At 34.4% G+C, this 23,792-nt stretch overlaps 1 protein-coding gene across 1 annotated transcript in view; it reads left to right on the top strand.

Annotated features, from left to right (window-relative positions):
- The window catches only part of LOC105553917 (glutamate receptor ionotropic, delta-2-like), a gene marked incomplete at its 3' end in the record, with an annotated part of 1,194,618 nt that overhangs the window by 954,655 nt on the left and 216,171 nt on the right, over window positions 1-23,792 (top strand). Inside the window, exon 5 of the mRNA XM_012000105.1 lies at window positions 21,283-21,336. Within this exon, the coding sequence (XP_011855495.1) occupies window positions 21,283-21,336 (54 nt within the window). The remainder of the gene's footprint in view (window positions 1-21,282; window positions 21,337-23,792) is intronic.

Genomic DNA, 23,792 nt, shown 5'->3' on the forward strand with positions numbered 1-23,792 from the left:
AGCCAAGACTGCATCTCTGCACTCTAGCCTGGGCAACAGAGCCAGACTCTGAAAAAAAAAAAAAAAAAAATGTATCCACTCTCCCAGGCACTTATTTGTAGTTACTATAATGTATCTGAAAGACACAAGTTCTACCATAAGTAATTCGGTATTAATTCAACTCAAATAACTACAGGGTTAGGACAGTCATTTTGAAAATGATTAGGATTATTAGTTAGTGTTAAGGAAACATTTTTAGATAATTATAGTAAGTAAAGTATGTCTGAAGAAAAGATGTATTTGATCAGCTTATCCTTTAACTTCAGTGAATTTTTATATCTCTGTCTTTATTTTGAATCAAAGTCCCCAGGTACAGGTAGGAGAATTTAAGACAACATTTCAATAGCACCCCTGTTTTACTGTCTTGTTACAGTCCTCTATGTGGTAAGAAATGTTTTTGTCGTTTGGTTTCTTTGAATTTCGAAGTGATGTCCTATGATAAAATAGTGGTTCCCCTAAGATCTTTTATTTGCCCTGGGAATGTCATTGATCCAAAAGAAGATACTAAAATCAGCAAGAAAATAATAAACATTCTCTATGGGATATCACAATTTTAATTGACTACAGAAACTCAAATCAATTTTTTAATCTACATACACATGACAAGGTCAGCAACATGGGAAGCTGATGTTTCTTCCCTTTCATAATATAAGAGATATATTTAACATTTGAAATATAAATATGAAGTATGGTACTTTGTATATCTTTTTATATATCTCTTTAAAAATTGGCTTTAAAACTGTAGATATAATGACACTTCAGTGTAATTTTTAAACAAATTTTAACAAAAATTACTTAGAAAATATTTTGCTTAGTTTTCTTACAGTTTTTTTAAAAAAATAGTATATTTGATGATAATGTGATTAAAGAATACACACCATCAATTTTTTTTTATTATACTTTAAGTTCTAGGGTACATGTGCACTATGTGCAGGTTTGTTACATATGTATACGTGTGCCATGTTGGTTTGCTGCATGCATTAACTCGTCATTTGCAGTAAGTATTTCTCCTAATGCTATCCCTCCCCCATCCCCCACCCAATGACAGGCCACAATGTGTGATGTTCCCCACCCTTTGTCCAAGTGTTCTCCTTGTTCAATTCCCACCTATGAGTGAGAACATGTGGTGTTTGGTTTTCTGTCCTTGTGATAGTTTGCTGAGAATGATGGTTTTCAGCTGCATCCATGTCCCTGCAAAGGACATGAACTCATCCTTTTTTATGGCAGCATAGTATTCCATGGTGTATATGTGCCACATTTTCTTAATCCAGTCTGTCATTGATGGATATTTGGGTTGGTTCCAAGTCTTTGCTATTGTGAATAGTGCCACAATAAACATACATGTGCATGTGTCTTTATAGTAGCATAATTTATAATCCTTTTAGTATATACCCAGCAATGGAATCACTGGGTCAAATGATATTTCTAGTTCTAGATCCTTGAGGAATCACCACACTATCTTCTACAATGGTTGAACTAGTTTATACTCACACCAGTAGTGTAAAAGCACTCCTATTTCTCCACATCCTCTCCAGCATCTGTTGTTTCCTGACTTTTTAATGATCGCCATTCTAACTGCACACCAATTTTTTTTACTAAAACTTATTTTTATCAAAATTTCCCATGTACTCAGAAAAAAAAGTGCTGTACATATAAAACCAATAATGTAAAATAGGAATTGCTTCATGTCTCCCTACATGCTCTTCCCACTCTATGGAAGCAACCTTCAATTTTTGTTTTTTTTGTTTTAACTCCTTTCAATATTTTTCAAATATTTTAAATAAAATGTTCGCACTGTTTTTTTCCTGATTTCCTAGATATTGATATCTATTGATATACTAAGATGCAAGGTGAGAATTTCGGTTGCATATTGTCATCTCTCACATAAAGTTACCCTTATCCCACTTCTAATATAGTTTTAACACATTTATAACTAAATTCATATTCAGTGTTATCATTTATATGACTGTTGTTGTTTGGGTTGCTATAATAAAAATACCATAGACTGGGTAATTTATAAACAACATCTGTTTATTGCTCACAGCTATGGAGGCTAAGAAGTCCAAGGTCAAGGCACCAACAGATGTGGTGTCTGGTGAGGGCTCCCTCTCTGCTTTAAAGATGACACCTTCTCACTGTGTCCTCACATGGTGCAAGGGCAGATGGTAATAATCAGCTTCCTCACACCTCTTTTATACGGGCACTAATCTCTTTCACAAGGGCTCTGCTGTCATGACCTAATCACATCCCAAAAGGCCCACCTTCTCATATGGTCACCTTGACGAGTAGGTTTTCATGTAAGAACTTTGGGGGAACACATTCAAGCCATAGTATTCTACTCCTGGTTCTCCAGAATTTATGTCCTTCTCACATGTAAAATATATTTATTCCAGACCAATAGCTCCAAAGTCTTTTTTTTTTTTTTTTCTTTTTTTCTTTTTTGAGATGGAGTGTCACTCTTTTGCCCAGGCTAGAGTGCAGCAGTGCGATCTCGGCTCACAGCAACCTCTACCTCCAGGGTTCAAGCATTCTCCTGCCTCAGTCTCCCAAGTAGCTGGGATTATAGGCATGTGCTATAATCCAGCTAATTTTTATATTTTTAGTAGAGACAGGGTTTCACCATGTTGGCCAGCTGGTCTCAAACTCCTGACCTTGTCAAGTGATTTGACTGCCTTGGCCTTCCGAAGTACTACCATTATAAGCGTGAGCCACTGCACCTAGCACCCAAAGTCTTAACTTGTTCCAGCATTAACTCAAAAGTCTGAAGTGCAGAATCTCATCTAAATATCATCTAAATCAGATATGGGTGTGACTCAAGATAGGAATTATCCCGAGGCAAATTTGCCTCTAGCTGTGAGCCTGTGAAATAAAACAACTTATGTGCTTCCAAAATACAATGATTGGACGGACATAGAAAACACATTTCCATCCAAAAAGAAGAAATAGAAAGGAAAAAAGTGGTAACTTGTCCCAAATCCAAAATTTAATGTTGCAAACAACATTAAATCTCAAGGCTGGAGAATAATTCTTGACTAGATATCCTGCCCTTCAGGCGCACTGGGTCAAGCATCGGGACCCCACGGTTCCAGGAAGCCCTGCCCACATGGGTTTGTGGAATGCAACCGGTATTGCAGCTCTCACAGGTTAGACTTACATACTGAAGTCTGTACTATTCTGGAATCTCAAGGTTGACCTCACCCCCAGAGCTTCACCAGACCTAATGGAATCTCTCTGTGGTGGCCCCACTCCTGTGGCAGTTCACTGCCTAGGTCCTCAGGCTCTCTGGAACTTCCTTTGAAATCTAGATAGAGTCAGCAGTGCCTCCACAGCTCGTAAATTCTGTACATCTACACCTGTGGAGATTGCATTGTGCAGATGCCATCATTGTTTACCCCCTGTACCAGGCAGCCCAAGCTGTACCTGGGCCCACATGAACAACAGCACGAGAGGGCAAGGAGTGCTGTTCCAGAATGGGGAGAGCAGAGACTTAAAATTTTTCTGTTCCCAAGGTCCTGGATTTCTAAGCTTACGATGGGAATGGCAGGCCTGATGATCTCTGAAATGCATTTGTGGAGTTCATCTGTCCATTGGCTTGATGACTAAGAGCCCCTGGCTTCCACCAATCCATATTAATCTTATCAAATACAAACAGTGGAATGGTCACCTCCTTGGTGTTCTCTGTTTTTCATCTACAACATTGCCAGGCTGAGAATTTTCCAAGTCTTTTTCTGCTTCTATTTTTATTATGATTTTTTATTTAACTTGTTTCTCCCTTCTTGCCTTTTACTATAAGCAATTAAGAGAAACCATGCTACATCCTCAATATCCTATTTCAGTGCTTGTGAGTTTCACCTTCCACAAAACCCTGGGGCACAATTCAGTCCAGTTCCTTGTCACTTAATAACAAGAATCACTTTTCCTCAAGTTTTCAATGACATGTTTCTCATTTCTGAGACCTCATCAGAATGACCTTTATTGTACATATTTCTATCAATATTCTGATCACAACAATTTAGGTAATCTCTAAAAAGATTGAGGCCTTCTCTATAGTTCTCTTCTTCAGAGCCCTAGAAAGAACCCCCTTTTATGGTAAATTCATAGCTTTTTCTAGCATGCACCTTCAGATTCTCCCAGGTTCTGCCCATTACCCAGTTCCAAATCTGCTTCCACATTTTAAGTTATTTGTTATAGCAGCACCCCAGTTTTGGGTACAAAATTCTGTCTTAGTCAGTTTGGGCTGCTTTAACAAGATACTTTAGAATGGGTAACTTTTAAACAACGTAAATTTATTGCTCACAATTATGGAGACTGAGAATTTCAAGATCAAGGTGCCAACAGATTCCGTGTCTGATGAGGGCTCCCTTTCTACTTCAAATTGGTGCCTTCTTACTGCATCTTCATGTGGTAGAAGGGCAAAATTTGATAACCAGATCCCTTACATTTATCAGTGCACTAATCCTATTCATGAGGGTTCTGCTCACATGACCTAATCACGTCCCTAAGGGCCCATCTTCTGATACCAGCACCTTGATGACTAGGTTTCAACACAGGAATTTTGGAGGGATACAAACCTTCAGATCATAGCAGTGGCCATCTAAACATTTTTTTCTAGTTCCAGGGAGGATCTGATGATAATTCAATATGTACACTTTTGCTCAATCACATTAATTTTTTGTTCAGCACCATACCGAAGTATCCACATATCCATTGATTCCAAATCGCTTCACCACCTGTACCTGGCAGAGGGAATATGGAACTAAGGAATATATGGATAGTTTTGTGTGGTACTAAACAACAACAACACCAGCCCCCCTCCCCCCAACACACACACACACAGACACACAAATGTGTGTATAAAAAGCCTGCAATAGATCAGAATCCTTATCTCCTCATGCAGTGGCAACTTTTACCCTTTGAACTCTGAGAATGACACCACTATTGGTGGTTTTAATTTCTGTTGCCCTCTTTGGATGAGCATATTTAAAACTACTAAGGTTCAAATTTGTCACATTGACTTTGTATCTATTTTTTATATTATATTTTAAAGTGGCATAGTTTAAAATGCCCAATGGTTTCATTCTTCATATTTATGTCATAATTTGTTACCTAAATCAAAATGTTTCAAGAAAGGGAACTATCTAACACTTTTGTTTTTATTAAAAATAAAAAGAAACAACAAACTGTGTTGTTTTTATATAGACTTCTTGTTTATAACCTTGATATTTCTGGAATTTAATATAGATTTCTATATTTTATTAAACTACATCTCTAAAACCATTATTGATTTCTATAAATTGACATGGCCATTGACTTAATAAAGAGGACTTAATTCAGCTCTGAAGGAAAGTCTTATTCTTTATCTAAGATTTACTGTCTTTTCAACTTCATTCAGAAATTTGGCAGATTGAATAACCCTTGACATTTTAGTGAACCACCTGACAATTTCAATTATAGTTTGAATTTCAAAGAGCAAATATTTGAGGTATTTCAGATTCCAAATCATATCCAACTCTCAACCCTAAAAATGTCCTTTTCTTGGCTCTCAATAACATTTTTTCCATTTGAAATGTTTTAAGTTTCTTAAAGTCATATTCAAAGCTAAAGATAAGGAATTTTGAACAGTGTAAACTTTTACTAGGACAGATAAAAAATACACAATTTAACAATATGACCTAATTTTCTAGCTTCAGAGCTAGATCATCCTTTGACTAATTATTTTTCTTTTGTGTTACTGTTTTAATCATAATTCTTATTATATATTTTGGGACTTTGACATAATTATTTTCATTAGATTTGCAGAGACCTTTATTCATAAAGCAAGTTTAAGTAAAAGAAAGTTAAGGTATAAATTTCAATATAATGTAAATATGATTTAGAATATTTGAAAATTATTTGTGATTTGTATGGCTTAAAATAGATAATCTACAAAATAATTTGAAGACTATTTAGAAATTAATCTTAATTTATCTCAGAAATTTTATTAGCTCTGAGAATGATCTGGCATAATTGCAAGTATTGAAAATTTCAGATAAAGTTGATTATGCATTTTTAACAGTATACTAACAAAATAAAGTTTAATAAAATTAGAAGGATAAAGAAGCATGTATTTTATGTTTTAATGGAGATTCTTATTCATTTTTAGCAGAAAAAACAGCAAAACTCTAGACAGTCTTTGCAATAATGTACTGGTAGTATGTATAATGAAAAACCATACCTGGAAAGAATGTAACCATGTTAAAGGATCAGTTGGTAAGAAATGCTGCTTTCCTGCTTCTTACTACTCTGTGTACCAGAATCTGAAACTGCCATAGCAAGCTGTCTTCCTATTGGCTCACATACCTAACTCCTAAAATGTTGAGAGAGATTCTTTAACTATGGCTCTTATAAACGGAAACATTAATTTATTGAACATAATGGAACCCACAAAATGATTTTTCAATTGTATGTAATTTTTAATTTTTAACACTTACAAATATAATTTTTACAAATTTAAATATATTTTATACGAATTTTAAATTGTGCAGAGAGCCATTTTTACATATCTTTAATTCTATATCACTAAGCGTTGTTTTAAAAAATCTTACTTTTGGAATAATACTAAAAATAGCAATAAACATTTATTTTTCTTCTTGTCACATCCGGATTTGTCTAATTCTCTCCCATGTGTCCCAAATTGCTTTTATCCAAGCTCAATCTGCCCTGACATATCAATTCTTATTGTCAAGTAATATGTAACTATCTTTGTAAGAGTATCAATCTCTGCTTTTAATTTATTCAAAATTCATTTTAGGCATATTTTATTTATCAAAAACATTTCAAGAAAATGTTATCTCTGCACTATTTTCTGGAAAATGCCAACCATAAATTGCTTGCTCATTATACCCATAATAACCATTTCTATATGACCCTTCATTGTTCTTTTTACACCTTCACAATATCTCTTTGTAACAAAATATTCTGCCCTTTATATTCTACATTTGAAGACGTGATGGTGATTGGATAATGATCCATTTTATTTTCACAGAGACTAATGTCTTATAGTCCCCTTACAGACGTAACCATGATTCTAGAAGACAGGAACAGTAATTTACCTAGAGAGGAACTGAATCCGTAACCTTACTGACACTTTGCTTTTTTAACAAAATGAGGCAACTAACAACTGAAATCATTCCATTTAAAATAATTTCACACCTCACTTAAATAACTTGAAAAATGAAGCCTTACAATAGGCCAACATTCTGTTTTTAGGAAAATAGATAGCCTTCTCTAACAAATACACTTTCTCTTAAATCCTTACATTAGAAACTTGAATGATAAACACTTCAGTGAATAGTTTACAACTTATGGTGTAAGATACAAGATTTTATTCCTAAAAGCAAGGGATGGGTAGGTCTTAAGAAAGATTTCAGGCCAGACTCTGTGGCTCACGCCTATAATCCTAGGAGTTTGGAAGCCTGAGTTGGGTGGATTACCTAAGGTCAGGCATTCAAGAGCAGCCTGGCTAACATAGCAAAAGGCAAAACCCATCGCTACTAAAAATACAAAAAATAGCTGGTGTGGTGGCAGGTGCCTGTAATCCCAGCTACTCAGTAGGCTGAGGCAGGAGAATTGCTTGAACCTGGGAGGCAGAGGTTGCAGGCAGAGGTTGCAGTGAGCCAAGATTGTGCCATTGCACTCCAGCCTGGGCAACAAGAGCAAAACTTCATGTCAAAAAAAGAAAAAAAAAAAAAAGGATATTTCTGTTGATTTTAAAATTATGCTGAGCTAACCACACTGTAAGTCATACTGCAAATCATGTGAAATGTGTCCATAAGAACAAGCCTACTCAATTAAGGTATTGCCTGCCTTATTTCATGAGGCAATAATGATTTGTTCTGTAGTGGGGCGCATATATTTTTAAAATGTGTTATACCAATGGGTCTACAAAAAAAAGAAATAAAAAGCAAAACAACAACAAAAAGATCACATCATTTCAACAATTGTGGTGATCAAAACCACAGAATATTTACTTCAAGTGTGTCCTCATCCTTAATTAGCACAAATATTAGTATTACCAGAATACTCTTAAAGACTCTCTTCTAATAATTCTATCATCGAGTCATCTTGGAAGGAAGGTTTTTAAAGCCAGTTAGTCAGCCTGCTTTATGATTGTTTATGTAGAGGAGTACAAGTGGCTCTCAGAATTACAGTGTCAGCCCATCTCCTTGGGTCTGAAGGAGACCAAGGGATCATTATCAAATAGATCCTTTGATATGGTTTGGCTGTGTCCCCACCCAAATCTCATCTTGAATTGTAGTTCCCATAATCCCCATGTGTCATGGGAGAGACAGTGGGAGGTAATTGAATCATGGTGTCAATTACCCCCATGCTGCTGTTCTCATGATAGTGAGTGAGTTCTCACGAGATCTGATGGTTTTATAGGGGCTTTTCCCCCTTTTGCTCTGCACTTCTCCTTCCTGTCACCATGTGAAGAAGGACGTGCTTACTTCCCCTACTGCCATGATTGTGAGTTTCCTGAGGCCTCCCCAGCCATGCTGAACTGTGATTCAATTAAGCCTCTTTCCTTTATAAATTACCCAGCCTCGGGTACATCCTTATAACAGCATGAGTGTGGACTAATATATCCTTATTTGCTCTCTTCCTTTTGTACTCTGACGTGAGTAAACTGTGAAATTGTGCTAAATAGGAATGTGTGCTAACTATGAAACACTCATAATTATTTCAGTAAATTATGAAACATATAAGAGATTCAAAATGGGTATATGTTTATTTAAAATAGATGAAGAAAGTCTTGGAATACATCTTCAGGATACCCGCTGAATTATAGGCCACAATTGTACCTCACAGCATTTATGGCCTCAAATCTAGTGACAGAAACACATCTTAGTCCCATTCTGTAGTTTCTAATAAAGATTGATTCTCAAAATAAAAGCTGACTAAAGGGCAGAAATACATACAGTAATCTTCAAGATTTTTTTTCTCTTTATCTGCCTGGAGTTAGTTGAAGCAAGCTTTGACGAGTCATTTATTTAATAGTTTAGTGGAACTAATTCCTACTCTTGAACCTGGAATGGAATATAAGAAATAAAGAACAATGGAATCCAATGATGTATTTCAGGATATAATTGGTTGTCTATATTCAAAGCTGATCTTATCACTTGAGATGAAAAAAGTAAAACAAAACATCGTAGTGGAAAAAAAAAAGTTTATGTTTACTAACCCTGAAAACTTAATTCGTGTAAATAACCTAACCCCAAATAGAAAATATGTGTCATCAAACTAATTTGTGCAAAGCTATAATTTGTGTAGCAATGATTGTGGTATAAATATAACACTTTAGTGTGTTTTAAGGAGTTTTATTCAGATAAGCTATTTTATTTTTACGATAGGCTTGAAAATAGAGTATTTTTTCTAAAACAAGGCTTTTGTCTTTCCTTCTATGGAAAGGTGCAGGGCTTCAGTTATTTCTGCTAGACTATTATGTGTGGACTGGCAGGTATTGGCATACTTTTCATAATCCTAAGAAGTATCCAGTGGAGCCAGTATGAAAGCTCATTTACAACAGGGACAAACTGTCTTGCTCGCTGAAACAAGTCCAGTACCTAGCAATGTGTCTGGTACATTTTCAGGTGCTCAGAAAGGCTGAATTGCTTTGTTTATTAATTAAATAATATAGACTCAAATCCATTCAGTCCCTGACCAGGACTCTTCATAAAACAGTGGATCTCAAAATCATTTGCTGAACCTACAATATTGCATCAATTGAGAACTTGTTAGAAATAAAACTTTTCAGACCCCATGCCAGACCTTCTAAATCAGAAACTACTGGGGTAGGCCCAGCAATCTGTGTTTAAAAAGCCCTCCAGGTGATTATAATGTATGCTAAAATTGAGCACCATTGATGTAAACAATCCTCAAATATATTGTGCACAACTTTTTAGAATTATGAGAGTGGCTTAAGGGTATATTACAAGAAGATAGTTCCTATGGACAGATTGTGAATAATTTTAATTTCTCAAGAATTTTGTTCTAATTTTTTTATGTATAGGATAGTTGGAACGTATGTTCTACTTCTTACGAGTATCTTCATTTTAACTATAGGACTATTCCCCTCATGTAACAAACTGTGTAATTTGTTTAGGAAGGCCGACTCAGTTTGAGTTACTGGTACAGATACTGAGACAAGGACCTGAATGCAGATAGATTATTAGGGAGGTGTTCCCAGGAAGCACAAGTGAGGAGGTGGTGAACATGAGAGAGGGTAAGGAGAGAAGCCAGTCAAGCATGTGTTAACAGGAAAGGGTTACAATTGTGGGCAAATAGGTCTCAGTCCTGTGGAGAACCATCTGAGAAAGCATGTGTGGAATGTAACTCAGAATCACCCAGTGGAGAGTGGAGAGACTGAAACATTTATGTCCTTAGCCCCATTGTTTGAGAGTTGATCTCCAGTGATTCTAACATACGCTATATTCCAAGTTATATTTGTGTATGGCCAAATATTTGTGTATATTGCAGGTTATATTTGTGTATGGACAAAGTCATCAGGCAGAGAAGATGAGACACAGCCCTTGAGGTGGGACATGTCAATACACAGGAAGGTTGAATTGTCACTGCCTTGAGAATAGAAGAAGAGCAGAACTGACGATATACAGAACAAGAATGAGGGTCAGCATTAACAATGGGTTAGAAGCCATGAATTTGCAATAACACCAAAGCATACAGTTGTGTGTTCCATTTCTAGGAAAGGTGGAACAGTGAATTCTAAGACATATAAATGGCATACAGAGTAACTCTAATTGTTTTATAGGAAGTATGCAATCATAAACACTGACAGATAAGCATACATGTAAAATTTTTAAGAAAGGTGATGATCACTAAAACAGAGCAGATGACTTTGAATGTTCTTGCTTTATGTGATCATACATGGGTTCCTTTGTCAAATTCTGTAATTCTGCTCTGCAAGTGACATTTTGTTTGAGCAGTTGACATCTGGTGCCTCAGTTTCAACTAACATTCTGTTACTAAACACAGTTCAAATACCATAAGGTAATTTTTTCAATGGTAAGAAAAGGTACTTTATACTTCATCCTAGTGAAATAACACAGGCAGGGAAGTCAATTGCTTGGAATTCTGAAAGGTTTCCATGCTGTCAAGTCCAACATCATTTGAAAACATTTTTGCAGTAGGCCACAAAGCTGCCTTTTTATGGAAGAAACTATGAAAGAAATTTAGAAACCCCAGAAAGCTCCAAGGTCCTGTTCTGATTCAGTAAAAATTTCAAAGACTATACCTCCTGAGCTTACTTTGAGAATGACAAACACAAGTAGCTTAGGAAGATGGACATGGAAATTCACCTTTTACATTCCTCTGCTTTTTCTTTTGGAAACTTTGTGTCAAAACAGAAACAATAAAACCTTTTGAATTTTTTTTCCTGTGAAGTCTTTTAATTTTAGTAGAATCATCAACATTTTATGCCACTCTTAAAATTCTAGAAAGCAAAATCCCCATGTAATATTGGAAAAGTCCAAGGATAACAGAAATATTGAACTAGGAATGTTTTGCAATAAGTAATAATTAGCTTCCATAGTAGCTTCATCAACGATGAGCTACTTGTAACAGTATACTACCTAGCTCCACAAAGATTTTCATTAGTGTAAGAACAGTAGTAGATGAACTAACTGTCTAACTACAGAAACTAGATGCTTAATTGCCATGTTGCTTTATTGGCACAGTATCTAAGAGTCATTGTCCAATTTCTCCTCTAGAAGCTTTTCTGTTTTCCTCCTGTGGTGACAATGGGAAATTTTGTTGTGATGAAAGAACAGTAACAGATAACTGTTTCTCTGGTTAAGTGTCAGGTGCAAATATTTCTCTGGTTAAACATCAGGAATATACATGTGTATGTGAGTGTATGCGTGTGTGTATATGAAATTCTTAATCAGTTAACCAGTGTAACAAATTGCTCGCATTCTGAAAAGAATATGGAAACTAAGTCTTACTAAGGAAAAGCACATTTTCTTATACCACTTTAAAGCAAATAGTCATGGAACCACCTTTATTTTTCAAAGTCTTCTATGGTTTAGTCTCTTTCTCTATCAGTTATACAATGGATGCACATAAGTTAACACAGTGGAGTATAAGTAAACAAAAGTCTAGTGTATCCCAAAAATGTCCTGCAACATTCAGTTTAACTGTAATTATTCTAATTTTGAAAACTGCATAACAGGTTCTGCAACTTAGAACCAGAGGGCTATGAGAAAATTTTGTAGAACATCTCTTTACTAATTATGAACTCTGGCATCCACTCCTGTTTCACTTTATGATTTGGGTGAGTTACTTTAACTTTTTGTTGCTCAATTTCTTCATATTTAAAATGCACATAGTTCTAGTGCTTGCATGATAACGATGTTGTGAGAATTGAATGAGTTATCTATATGTATGTGTGTGTGTATATATATAAAAACACATAGTGTCATACATAGTAAGCACTCAATATTAGCTTATACTATTATTATTGACATACTGTAAATAGTGTTCAATAAGCATTTACTGGATAGAATAAATGCTGTCAAGCACGACCATTTATGAGTACTGTCAAAAGTACTGCAGTAACTTGAATGATTTTTGAACACATGTAATGTTCCAGATGCTTTAAATACATTTAGCCATTTAGTACTCACTATTCCTCCATGAAGAAAATGTCATTCAGCTCATCAGGAACCTGAGACTCAGGGTATGTAACATACTTTGTTACAGTTAAGGAGGTCCAGCATTTGAGTTCAAGCCCATTTATTCAACTTTTATTTTATTTTTCTAGTTTCAGATAGTCTCCAAGTCCTGAAGTATTTGGGTTTGCCAACTTTGAATTTAATATTTCTATACTTAATTACTATGCAAAAAGTTAACATCTTCTCACTTGAGAAAATGCAAATTGATTCATTTTCTGATTTAATTTTTTAATTAAAATTTTTTCTAATGACTTCCTTTTTATATCAGGTAGGGATATCCATAGATGTGTAAGGATGAGTTAGGGCTATAGGGTTCTCTTATTTCCACAAGAACATTTAGGAAAAGAAATCTGACCTGTTCCTAGCAACCCATTTTTTTAAAACCCTACTATGTGTCACTCACTGTAAAGGGATAGACCAGTGACCAAAATGAAGTCCTTACTGCCATGAAACTTATTCTACAGCACAGAAAGAGATGGTAAATAAGTGACTGTGTGTGTATGTTTATTTGTCTCAGGTGGGGTAAATGCTCTAAAGAACAGGGCAAAAGTAACAGAGACACATGAGGGGGCAAGAATAGATGATCATAGAAGTCATGCCTGATGCAGTGACATGCAGAGACCTAAATGAAACGAAGGAGGGGGCTATGTGTGTGTCTCTAATGGAAGAGCAATCCAGGAGGCAACATAAAGACAAAGGCTGAACTATACTAGAGGACCAGCAGGGAAGTCATTACAGCTGAACCAGAGGGACTAAGGGGTTATATAAAATATGGAAAACATGGCCCTCACAGCCACTTACATAGCTAACTATGATTTCATTAAGGCTGGGATAGAGGTTGGCTCAGAGTGTCAGGCAAGCACAAAGGTTGGGATAATACTGCTTGGGATTAGGGAGGTAGGAGTGGGAAGGATTTAACATTCTGTTCATAATTTGAGTTATGAGAAACACTTTGTCAAAGAGAGAAACTGAGAAGAGATCAAAAGGAACAAAGCAAAGCATGAAAATCCACAGCTGTGAAGAACTCATATATTGCATTTAGATGTGGTCAATAGACTTTAAGAACTTTATTTTTTCTTTATTGGCTTCAAGATAGCAAGAAAGCCTTAGTTCATAAATCCTAGCAATTAAGTGCCAATTTGCCCCCACATCATTTTAAGCATTGATCGAAATCCAACTAATAACTCATATTCGTTTGCCTGTCATACTTAAGAATTAATTTACTCTGCCAGGGGTCATTTAGCTATTAAAAAATAATAGCTACAAGAAAATAAATATTTTAGTGTAATTTTCTGATGGTGCCAAAAGTTAACATATTAGCATATGGTAAAATAGGCAAGGGATGAGGGGTCCTTCAACAAACACTGCTTTTCCTAATGTTTTGGCATAATGCACCTTAAATCACTACAACAAACATCCAAAAGAACCCAATGCCAGCAGAAACAAAGAATTAAAGACAGTAACACAGTGGTTTCTGATACTGGCAATAATTTTTAAATCTTTATTCTCATGAGGTAAAGTACTGAATCAAGAATTTACTTTTAATCACTGTTCAATCTTTGTTCAATACTATAGAACACAGGAAGGTTGGTCTATGCCACATGATGAATGCAGTCTATTTCTTGCATTACACATTAAGAAGCAGAGCAGGTAGCACAATGTTGGCTAAGTCTCAGCGGTGGCATATTTTCATCTCCCACGGGGTGTGGGAAGACCCCACTGCACAGCAGTAACAATAAATCCAGCATATCCGTTTATGAAATAACTTTGGCAGTAATGGCAAGAGGATTTGGATGAAAGTGTATTTGTGGTCTTCCAGCTGGAAGATCAGAGCAGAGATTCTAAAGCAAAAAAGCAGAGTGGAATGGCAGATAGTGGCTGCTTGGATAAGAACAGAAGACAGTTGAGGATCCATGCTGAGCGCAAGGGGAAATGCAAACAAGACAGTCCTTTCAGAATATCCCCATGCTGCCCAATGTTGGCATGAGGGATTACTAATGCCATCTGCTGGATATTCTTGGGATTTAAAAATGGAATCTAAACAAATAATACTCCAGTTTCCCTATGTCTTGGCTTCAGTTCTTAAAACAGAAAAACTGCAACAATAACCAGCTAAAGAAAACAAGTGATGAAAACAAAACTCAGGTCATGTACATGTTTATTATACCTTGAGAACGTTGGAACTTTGTATGGCCACTGTATTTCAGACATAGTATTTATAATAATTGAATTTTTTTGATTGGTGTGTGTTTGTTTAGTTTTAGCAGAACTCTGTAGTGGTGTACTTTGGCCATATGTAACACTCAGGCAACTGGATATAGTTTGTACTGTAAATCCACAAAGCCCGTGCTAAAAATATATTATACACTATAAAATTTATATACTACATACTCTCTTTTGTTGGAGAGAACATTGTGGTTTTATTTTGTTTTTAAATCGGGATAAAAATAATTAAAAGGAAGGAAGAACATTTGGTCAAAAACATTACATATCCATTTGTGTCTTATATAAAATATAGTAAGTCATCTATTGTTTTTGTTTTGTGGAAATATTTTCCTCTATCATGCTCTCTGTAGGATTATTGTGAGATTGCAATTTAAAATGACAAAATTCCTTCTGGTATTTCAATAAGATTTTGGAACCTTTAGAAATGTGTGACTAAATTAACATTGATTATAGTCTATATTTTCGAAACCGTACTAATCCCATGAGACTTGCAGTGGGAAAAAAAAAATGGTTTCTGTGGTCAAATCTATTTGGAATATTCTATAATCCAAATATCTTCTCCTAGAGATCAATAAGGCACATGAACTGAGATGTGAGGAGTTGATATTTACTGACAGTTTACCACATACCATTATCTCATTTAATGTTCATTCTGATTCTATTATGTGGGCACTATCATTATTCAAAAGGAAACAGGTTTATAGGGTTTATAATTTGTTCAACGTCACACTAAGAAAATAAAGGTACTGGATCTGACTTCAGAGACTGCACTCACAAGTACAAAGCTATATGTCCCATAATATCAATCAGTGAAATAATATATATTGATATAATTTTATGTTAATTATATTTCTATATTCATGTTAACCTGTTTAAAGCTTTGAACAATAATATGGTAATATCATCTGTTTAACTTTGCTTAACCCAACATTTCTAAATCTAGTTAGTTACAGGAAACTCATTAATTGTAGTGGAACTAGCATCCTACAGAATTCAGTTCCAAAAGTGCTGATATAATTAAGCTATAGTATTGCAATAGATGAGAAGCCAGGAAGGGAGTGGCTCTTTAGTGTTTCTCTGGCCACTTGTTCCAGCATATCTGCTGGTGTTCTCTGCCTATGCATGTCCCATGCTGGTCTCCACCTGACGATTTGGAAGGGCTAGAAATAGGGAAGCAAACACCTGATATCTTTGCTGCTGCAGGTGCACAGAGCACTGGAACTCTCTGCATAAATGTGTAATATTTAGGACATCCTGCAAAAGGAACAAGCTTAATTTAGTTAGGCCACAAGGTTGAGTAATAAACAGCATGTTGCTGTTATTGTTTAGTCAATTAAATCATCCCCTGTACTTGTAGGAACTGTTCCACATTTATTACCAGTGAGAAACAAGCTCGGGTAGTGTTGTTGATTTCCTTGTGTTGGATTGCGTTATACTTAGCACATCTAAAGATTTGAGAATGAATGGTGGAAGACACAGTGATAAATTGTCGAGCTTTTCTAAAGATTCAGAAGTTCTAAAGTTCCTGCCAGTGACAGATGGTCTGTCCTTACTCATTGCTTGTCTTCCTGACAGGACTTGATTTTTTTTTTTCTTTTTTGCTCCATTCACTTACAGTAAGTTCAGTTTCTTGGGAGGTGGGATAGTTTCATTTGTTATAATTACATTACTGTATTTCGAAGTGGCATCAACTCTCTATGAACATGTCATGCTCTTTTTAGATTATTAATGTGCACATGTGTAATGACAAAAGGGAATTATAGGATAAGAGGAAGAGAGGAAATGCACTACCAAGGGAAATCCATACCTCAATCTTTCTGTTTTTTTGATAACCAAGCATACTATTAAATAGAGTCCTCACTGGATAGTGTTTTTTAAAATAAATATTATTTTAGTACTTCCAATATTTTATAATAATCGAAAACTTTTTGAAAATTTTGTTTAAACTGCACAACTAGTGTTTATGAGCTATTTTAAGAAATATTCTTAAAATATTTCTAAGAATTCACACAATGAGCCCAAACAACTCTAACAATGATGTGCTTAGATATTAAATAGTTTCCAAATGAAAAACGGAAAATTGCAATCAAATTTCTTAATTCCCTTCATCGATTTCAAATATGTTCACTGCTAAAATAGGAGATTAGAAGATATGCTATTTAGATAAGGAAGGTGAGAAAGGAAAACAATTCCCTGTGGAAGTAAATATAAAGGCTTTAAAAATTCTAGCTTGTCTTCAAATAACTTCAAAAATCCAGAAGTAATTTAGCCCTCAAGTTAATAATGCCACTAGTGTGATATAGCATTATATAGCTGCAAGTGTTACTAGGTGGAAAGAGATCGACATTATTTAAAAATATAAAAACAATCAGGTTAATTGATCTGGGATTTACAATAGTTGTCTTCTGTTATCTACACAAAGAGCTCAGAAATTCTTTTTATGTAATTTTTTTTCATAAGAGTGCTCACTCCATATTATCTCAATTTGATAATACATGAGAAGTGTAAGCAACATTATTGCTCCTTTTTCTCCTTTATTTCCTTTAATTCCACTTCTACTGTGAGTTTAACCTCTTTGAAGTGATATGCATATAAGGGCATATATGTTTCACTGAATATATATATCATACTATAAATTTATGTGTGTGTGTGTGTGTATGTGATGTATGTGTATAATATACTACTCCTTTAAGTGAGAGAATTCAAAGCTTACTGGATTTCCAAGGTCTAGGTGATTGAATTCCATTTTATCTTTTTATTCCCCTTACTAAATGCTCCTACCATTACTGATATCAGTTACCTTTTTATTCAGTGGCTTTTTAGCATTGCTTTATTTTGGTAACATTCAATTAGAAAATCTCAGAGAACTCATGCCAGCCCACTGGTTATGCATGAAGATGTTAACCTAGACCTAGGGAAATTATAATCCTTGTTTAGTGAACATTTTCTCAGATAGTAAATGGAAGAATTAACTGTGTAGAACATTACAAAAAAGTTTCAAACTTCTTTAACACATGGGGTCACAATAATAATACATGGATTTTAGTTGTGTATCTATTGCATATACATTGATATATAATTAAAAAGACAAGACATATCTGTCTTTTTATTCTTAAGGACCATTCTAGTATAATTGGATTTTCTTCTCCAGATAAAAATGTGTTGGAAAAAGGTTCTAAATATTCAATATTTTTGAAAAGGCCAACAAATATTGCATAATTTTGAAATCATGCCTTTATAAAATCACAGAAGTAAAAGTTACTCTAGTGAGTATGTTTATTAAAATTTATTAAGATTACAAAAAGGTGCATAGATGAAGTTAATAAAAATGCTTTTCTTTAAAGATAAGATGAGCTAAATTACTCTAACAAGTAGACCCAAAATATATTGTTCCACTACTAAAGGTTTGTTTCATGTCAGCTCAGTACCGCAGCATAGAGTAGAAAAGGGGAGTCTGCTCAGTGCACTGGAGCTATTGTGGCTTCCAGGGTCCTCTACGCATGACGTCACAATCCTAGTAAGCTGGAATGGACAGAGAGCAGACACAAGCACATAGAAGGTTTTATGAGTCAGGTTTAAAAGTGGCATACATCACTCTACTCACATTTGATTGGCTTAGAACTCAGTCACATGACCTTGTAATTCTACCCTGCAGTGGAGGATGGGAAATGTAGCCTACCTGAGTGTCCCAGCAGAAGGAGAGAATGGATTTTCATGATCATCTCACAGTTTCTACCACATGAACCCTTGACTTTGCTTAAAAATAGAGATGACTTTAAATGATTATGCTATTAATATAGTCTAGTTTCTCTGATAAACTTTGTATCCACTCACTTGTTTGTAGGACAGAGTATTTTTTAAATTCATTTAGTAACCTAAATTGGAGACTAAGTTTGAGGACTAATGATTTTAGAATAGTTGGTTAAATAGAACTGGTAGGAGACTTGGGAACTTGAGAACCCAAAAGAGATTCAAATAGACTCTTTCTTGAAAATGCACATTAAGACATATAGGACTCATACTGAAGGTTCACAGACACTTAATGCCCACCTATGGTGAAGAGCACTCAATTTAGAACACGAAGATAGATTATTTATTTATTTATCTGTAGTAATGTGCTAATAATTGTTTGCTTGTAACAAATTTATACTGCTAAAATATCTTATATGTTAATACGAATAAAACCAAAGACGAGAAGGAGAGACTATCTCCTTGCTGACCCTAAGCAACAGAGGATAGTACAATGAGTAGAATCATGGCTTTAGACAACACATTTGTCTTTCTTCTTCACAGAAATACAAGATTTGTGCCTCAATATTATTTCATGCTTTTGCCTAAAATACTTTAAGATGAAGAGCCATGGGTAAATTTTATAGTCTAGATAGTTACTGATAAGTTATTATCATAACTCTTACCTTCTACTTAGTCCATAAATGCTGTTGCACAAAACAACTTCTCATTTAGTAATTTCTACAGGTAATGCAGAGTGCTCATGGTTTAAATTTTGCTTTATCTGATTACATAGTGAAGGTTATTATTTAGCTTAAAATGAGGATAACTTAAGCTAAATAGAATCACTCTACTACTGTTACTTCAGAAGTATTTTAAATCTATACTGCCTATCTGTTGGTATTCTCTTCTTTTTCTCTGAGTTCTATTTACATATTTTAGTAGTGATTTGCCGCCTTCTATAACGTATTTCTCTTTATTTTACTCAGAAACCCACTTTTCTTATATCTTAGTTTCTAGTTTGAAGTCTTTTAAATCTAATGGAGCCCCACATATTTTCTATTACTTTTTATTGCTAATAAATTATTCATTATTTGTCTCTAAGATTTAAAGTAAAACAATCAGAAAATTTGAAATAAGGATTACCATTACTAGTATAAAGTGTTTTTTAAGCGAAAACTGAAAACTACCATAAGTTATATTTAAATATTAAGTTTCACCTATAAGTGAAATACATATATTTCAAAAATGATAATAATAAAGCTTAAAAGTAGATAACATATCCTCAATTCTCTGATCATGTACTATCTATCTACCTCAATAAAGTCACAGGGAACAACATGATGTATAATGGAACAGTATGAAACTTGTACCAAATGTTAAAAAAGCAAGATTCTGCAACTAATTATGTACTTTGAAAAAACATTGAGTCACATACCAAATATATTTCCAATTTTATTTTTTGTGATGCAATGCATCTCTTAGCAGGTATTTCTCAGTAGGACAAAGAATAGCCACCAAAATGCAATTCACATTTTATAACAACTCCTTGATAGCTATTTGAAGGCATCTTCATTTGAAACCCAATCCTTGAGTGTTATTGCTAAAAACAACAGAATTATCTCCTGCAAAATAATCTCACTTATTATATGCCCGTGCCATGCGTAAATCAGAAGAACACATCTTAGGATATGTATGATAAGATTTAGCAGAGTGGAAACTTTGATATAGAAACTGCCCCTACTACACACATACACACATACACACACGCACACACACACACACACACACACATACACACACACATCTGAGGCTTAACTTTTTTGGCCTAAGCCAAGAATCATTTAGAATAAATGTATCTGAAGTTGGTCAAACAAGAGTGCTACCCATATATATTTGTTCTTTCTGTTAAATATATTTTATTTATTTTCATTTTATTAGCAATCTAAAAGCTACTAAAATTTCCTACCCGTGCTTTAATGCTAATATGTTGTCTATCACTTTTGGTATTTAACTTGGAGATAATTTAAGAATTAGATCACCTTAGAATACACATGACAAAAATTTGCAGGAAAATATAGAGCAGTTTACTTAGTCAAAACAGTAGAAAGCATATACACAGAGAAGTAGCAGAAGATAAGAATATTAAATTAGAGCCAGATTGTAGAAGCTATGTACTTTGATATTTATTAGGTAGATGATAAAAAGCCATCAAAGTTTATTTTGAGTAGCGAATGTGATTTGAAATTTTATTTCCACTCTCAGTTAAATCACAAAGCAGTACGTTTTATTTATGTATTTTTTTCTGTTGAAACCCATGGTTTTCTAGGTTTTGATGAATTATATTTTCAAATTCAATTAGCAAGTATACAGTGCATCTATGTTTCAAACACAAATGCTTCTACAGTGTTTTGCTAATGATTTTTCCATCTTCAGTTAAGTAACAAAGACCTTTCTAACATACGATTCATTTTTTTTGTCATTTGCAAAGTATATTCATTAGTTTGGTTTGTTTTGCATGATTAATTTTGACTGATAGCTGATTTGTTTTCTGTTCTAGGTTGTGGAGACTAATTTGGTTGCTTTTGACTGTCACTGGATCATTATAAATGAGGTAAAGCTAAACCTTATTGTTAACTCTGTGTCCTTTTTTCACATATATAATTGTAGCATTTCCAATCCTTGAATTGGCCTTGAATTTTTAAGAGGAAACAACACATGAAGTAAACATTCAACTTACTGAGTGAATGCTGTTTAACAAAAATAGAATGAAGTTTTTAAAAATGATAAGGGGCTTTATATTAATAAAATAAATGGAGAAAGTCTTTCTCACTGAGTATCTTTTCGCTCTTTCTGTTGGCTCACACTGCCTGCTCAAGGAGATCATCTTTATAAAAAGTACAGTTCTACTTTGTAAGCAAAGTAAACTCCTCCCAGGGAGTGCTTGCGTTCCATTTATATTTTAATGTTGTTTCTAGAACTGTTAAGTCCACCCTCTTTACATGAGTATTAAAAAGTTCAGCATATGAATATGAATAAACAGAGAACAGATTTTTCCCTTTTCATAAGGAAGTACAACTGTTTTCAAATCTTTAGACTTGTCAAATTCTTGTGAAAGTCTTTTGATTTTTGCAAAGATAATACATAAGATTAAAAATATATTACAACGTAAAAGCCCTGGGAAATAAGTTGTTCCATTAGCACCTGCCAGTCAGAAATAGAAGGAACACTGAGCAGATCAGTTATGGACAAGTAATGTGATCACATGGATTTTTCCTCAACAAGATGTAGTACTTGGTCATACCTATTACTTATGAATAAAAATAATGTATTGTTTGTTCATTATACTAAATACACAATTCTAGACTAATAAGATTTGTTTTATGGGCAAAATAGTATTTTTGGATAAGAATCCTGGTTTTCTAGTCAACAAGACAGGTTTGATCCTGGCTATGAAACTCGGTAGCTGTCTTAACATGGATATCAGCTTCTTGCGCCTCAGTTTATTCATTTGGACAAGTATAATAACAATTACCTTGCAAGTTCATAATAAAAGTTAAATGAGGTATTATCAGGTGCTCTTAACATAGTGCTTGACAAATGACACTCAAGAATGGTACTGCAATAATGATCATATCACATTAAAATTCAGAGATCATTCTCTTATATATTATTTTGTGGAATACTAAACCACATTCTCTGAAGTACTGAAGGAATGAAGTCCATAGAGAATAAATTATTTTTCTCTTTTTACACAGAAAAGTGAAAATAATTCCCAGTTTCAAGTTGTTTCTCTGACACTACACTTCATTGATTGAATGATCAATTTTTTTTATTTCAGAGTAAAGACACCGAAACCACCTTACAAGTCTGATTTTGGTCTGCCAAACTTTAGGTTTCTATGAATTTTAGCTGTATTTCTCATGCCAAAATAAGCTAGGTTTTTCTGAGATTTCCCCAGGCAATACATATATGGAGATCTGCTTTTCAATAAAGTTCTGATACCTTCTAAATTTCTAGTATGTCTTAATTTTCATGTGGAATAATAACTAAACATTGCGATAGAGGGAAAGACAAAGCAAAAGGAATTTAACAAACCTTCGTAACTTTTCAAATTAAGTATTTTCATTTCAGTTTTTCTCCAAGGAAACGAAGTTTCAAAGAAATTAAACAATTCAGCAAATATTACACAACTATTAGTGATGATAATGGGATTTAAAGCTTAATCTTTTTCAGTGTAAAGCTTTGGTTGATTTTGTTTTGTTTGTCTTGTTTTTAGCTTTTAAGTTCAGGGGTACATGAGCAAGTTTGTATGTAGGTAAACTCGTGTTGTGGGGGTTTATTGTACAGATTATTTTGTCACCCAGGCATTAAGCCTAGTGCTCATTAGTTATTTTTCTTGATCCTTTTCTTCTTCCTACTCTCTGCCCTTCAGTAGACCCCCAGATGTGTTGTTACCCTCTTTGTGTCCATGTGTTTTCATCACTTAGCTCCCACTTATAAGTGAGAACATGAGGTATTTGGTTTTCTGTTTCTGCATTAGTTTGCTGAGGAAAATGGCTTCCAGCTCCATTCATATTTCTGCAAAGGACCTATCATTCTTTTTTTGTGATTGCACAGTATCCCACAATGTATGTGTTACACATTTTCTTTATCCAGCCGACTATTGATGGGTATTTATGTTGATTCCATGTCATTACTATTGTGAATAGTGATGTAATGAACATAGGCATGCATGTGTCTTTATGATAGAACAATTTATATTCATTTGGGTATATTTATATTGGGTATATTCACCCAGTAATGGGATTGCTGGGTGAAATGGTAGTTCTGCTTTTAGGTCTCTGAGGAAATCACCAGACTGTTTTCCACAATGGTTGAACTAATTCACACTCCCACCACAAACAATGTATAAACATTCCTTTTTCTTCACAACCATGCCAGCATCTGTTATTTTTTGACATTTTAGCAATAGCCATTAGGATTGGCGTGAGATAATATCTCATAGTGGTTTTGATTTGGATTTCTCTAATGATCAGTGATGTTGAGCTTTCTTTCATATGATTATTG

This window comes from Mandrillus leucophaeus, unplaced genomic scaffold, assembly GCF_000951045.1.
Source record: "Mandrillus leucophaeus isolate KB7577 unplaced genomic scaffold, Mleu.le_1.0 Scaffold617, whole genome shotgun sequence".
NCBI classification, from domain to species: Eukaryota; Metazoa; Chordata; class Mammalia; order Primates; family Cercopithecidae; genus Mandrillus; species Mandrillus leucophaeus.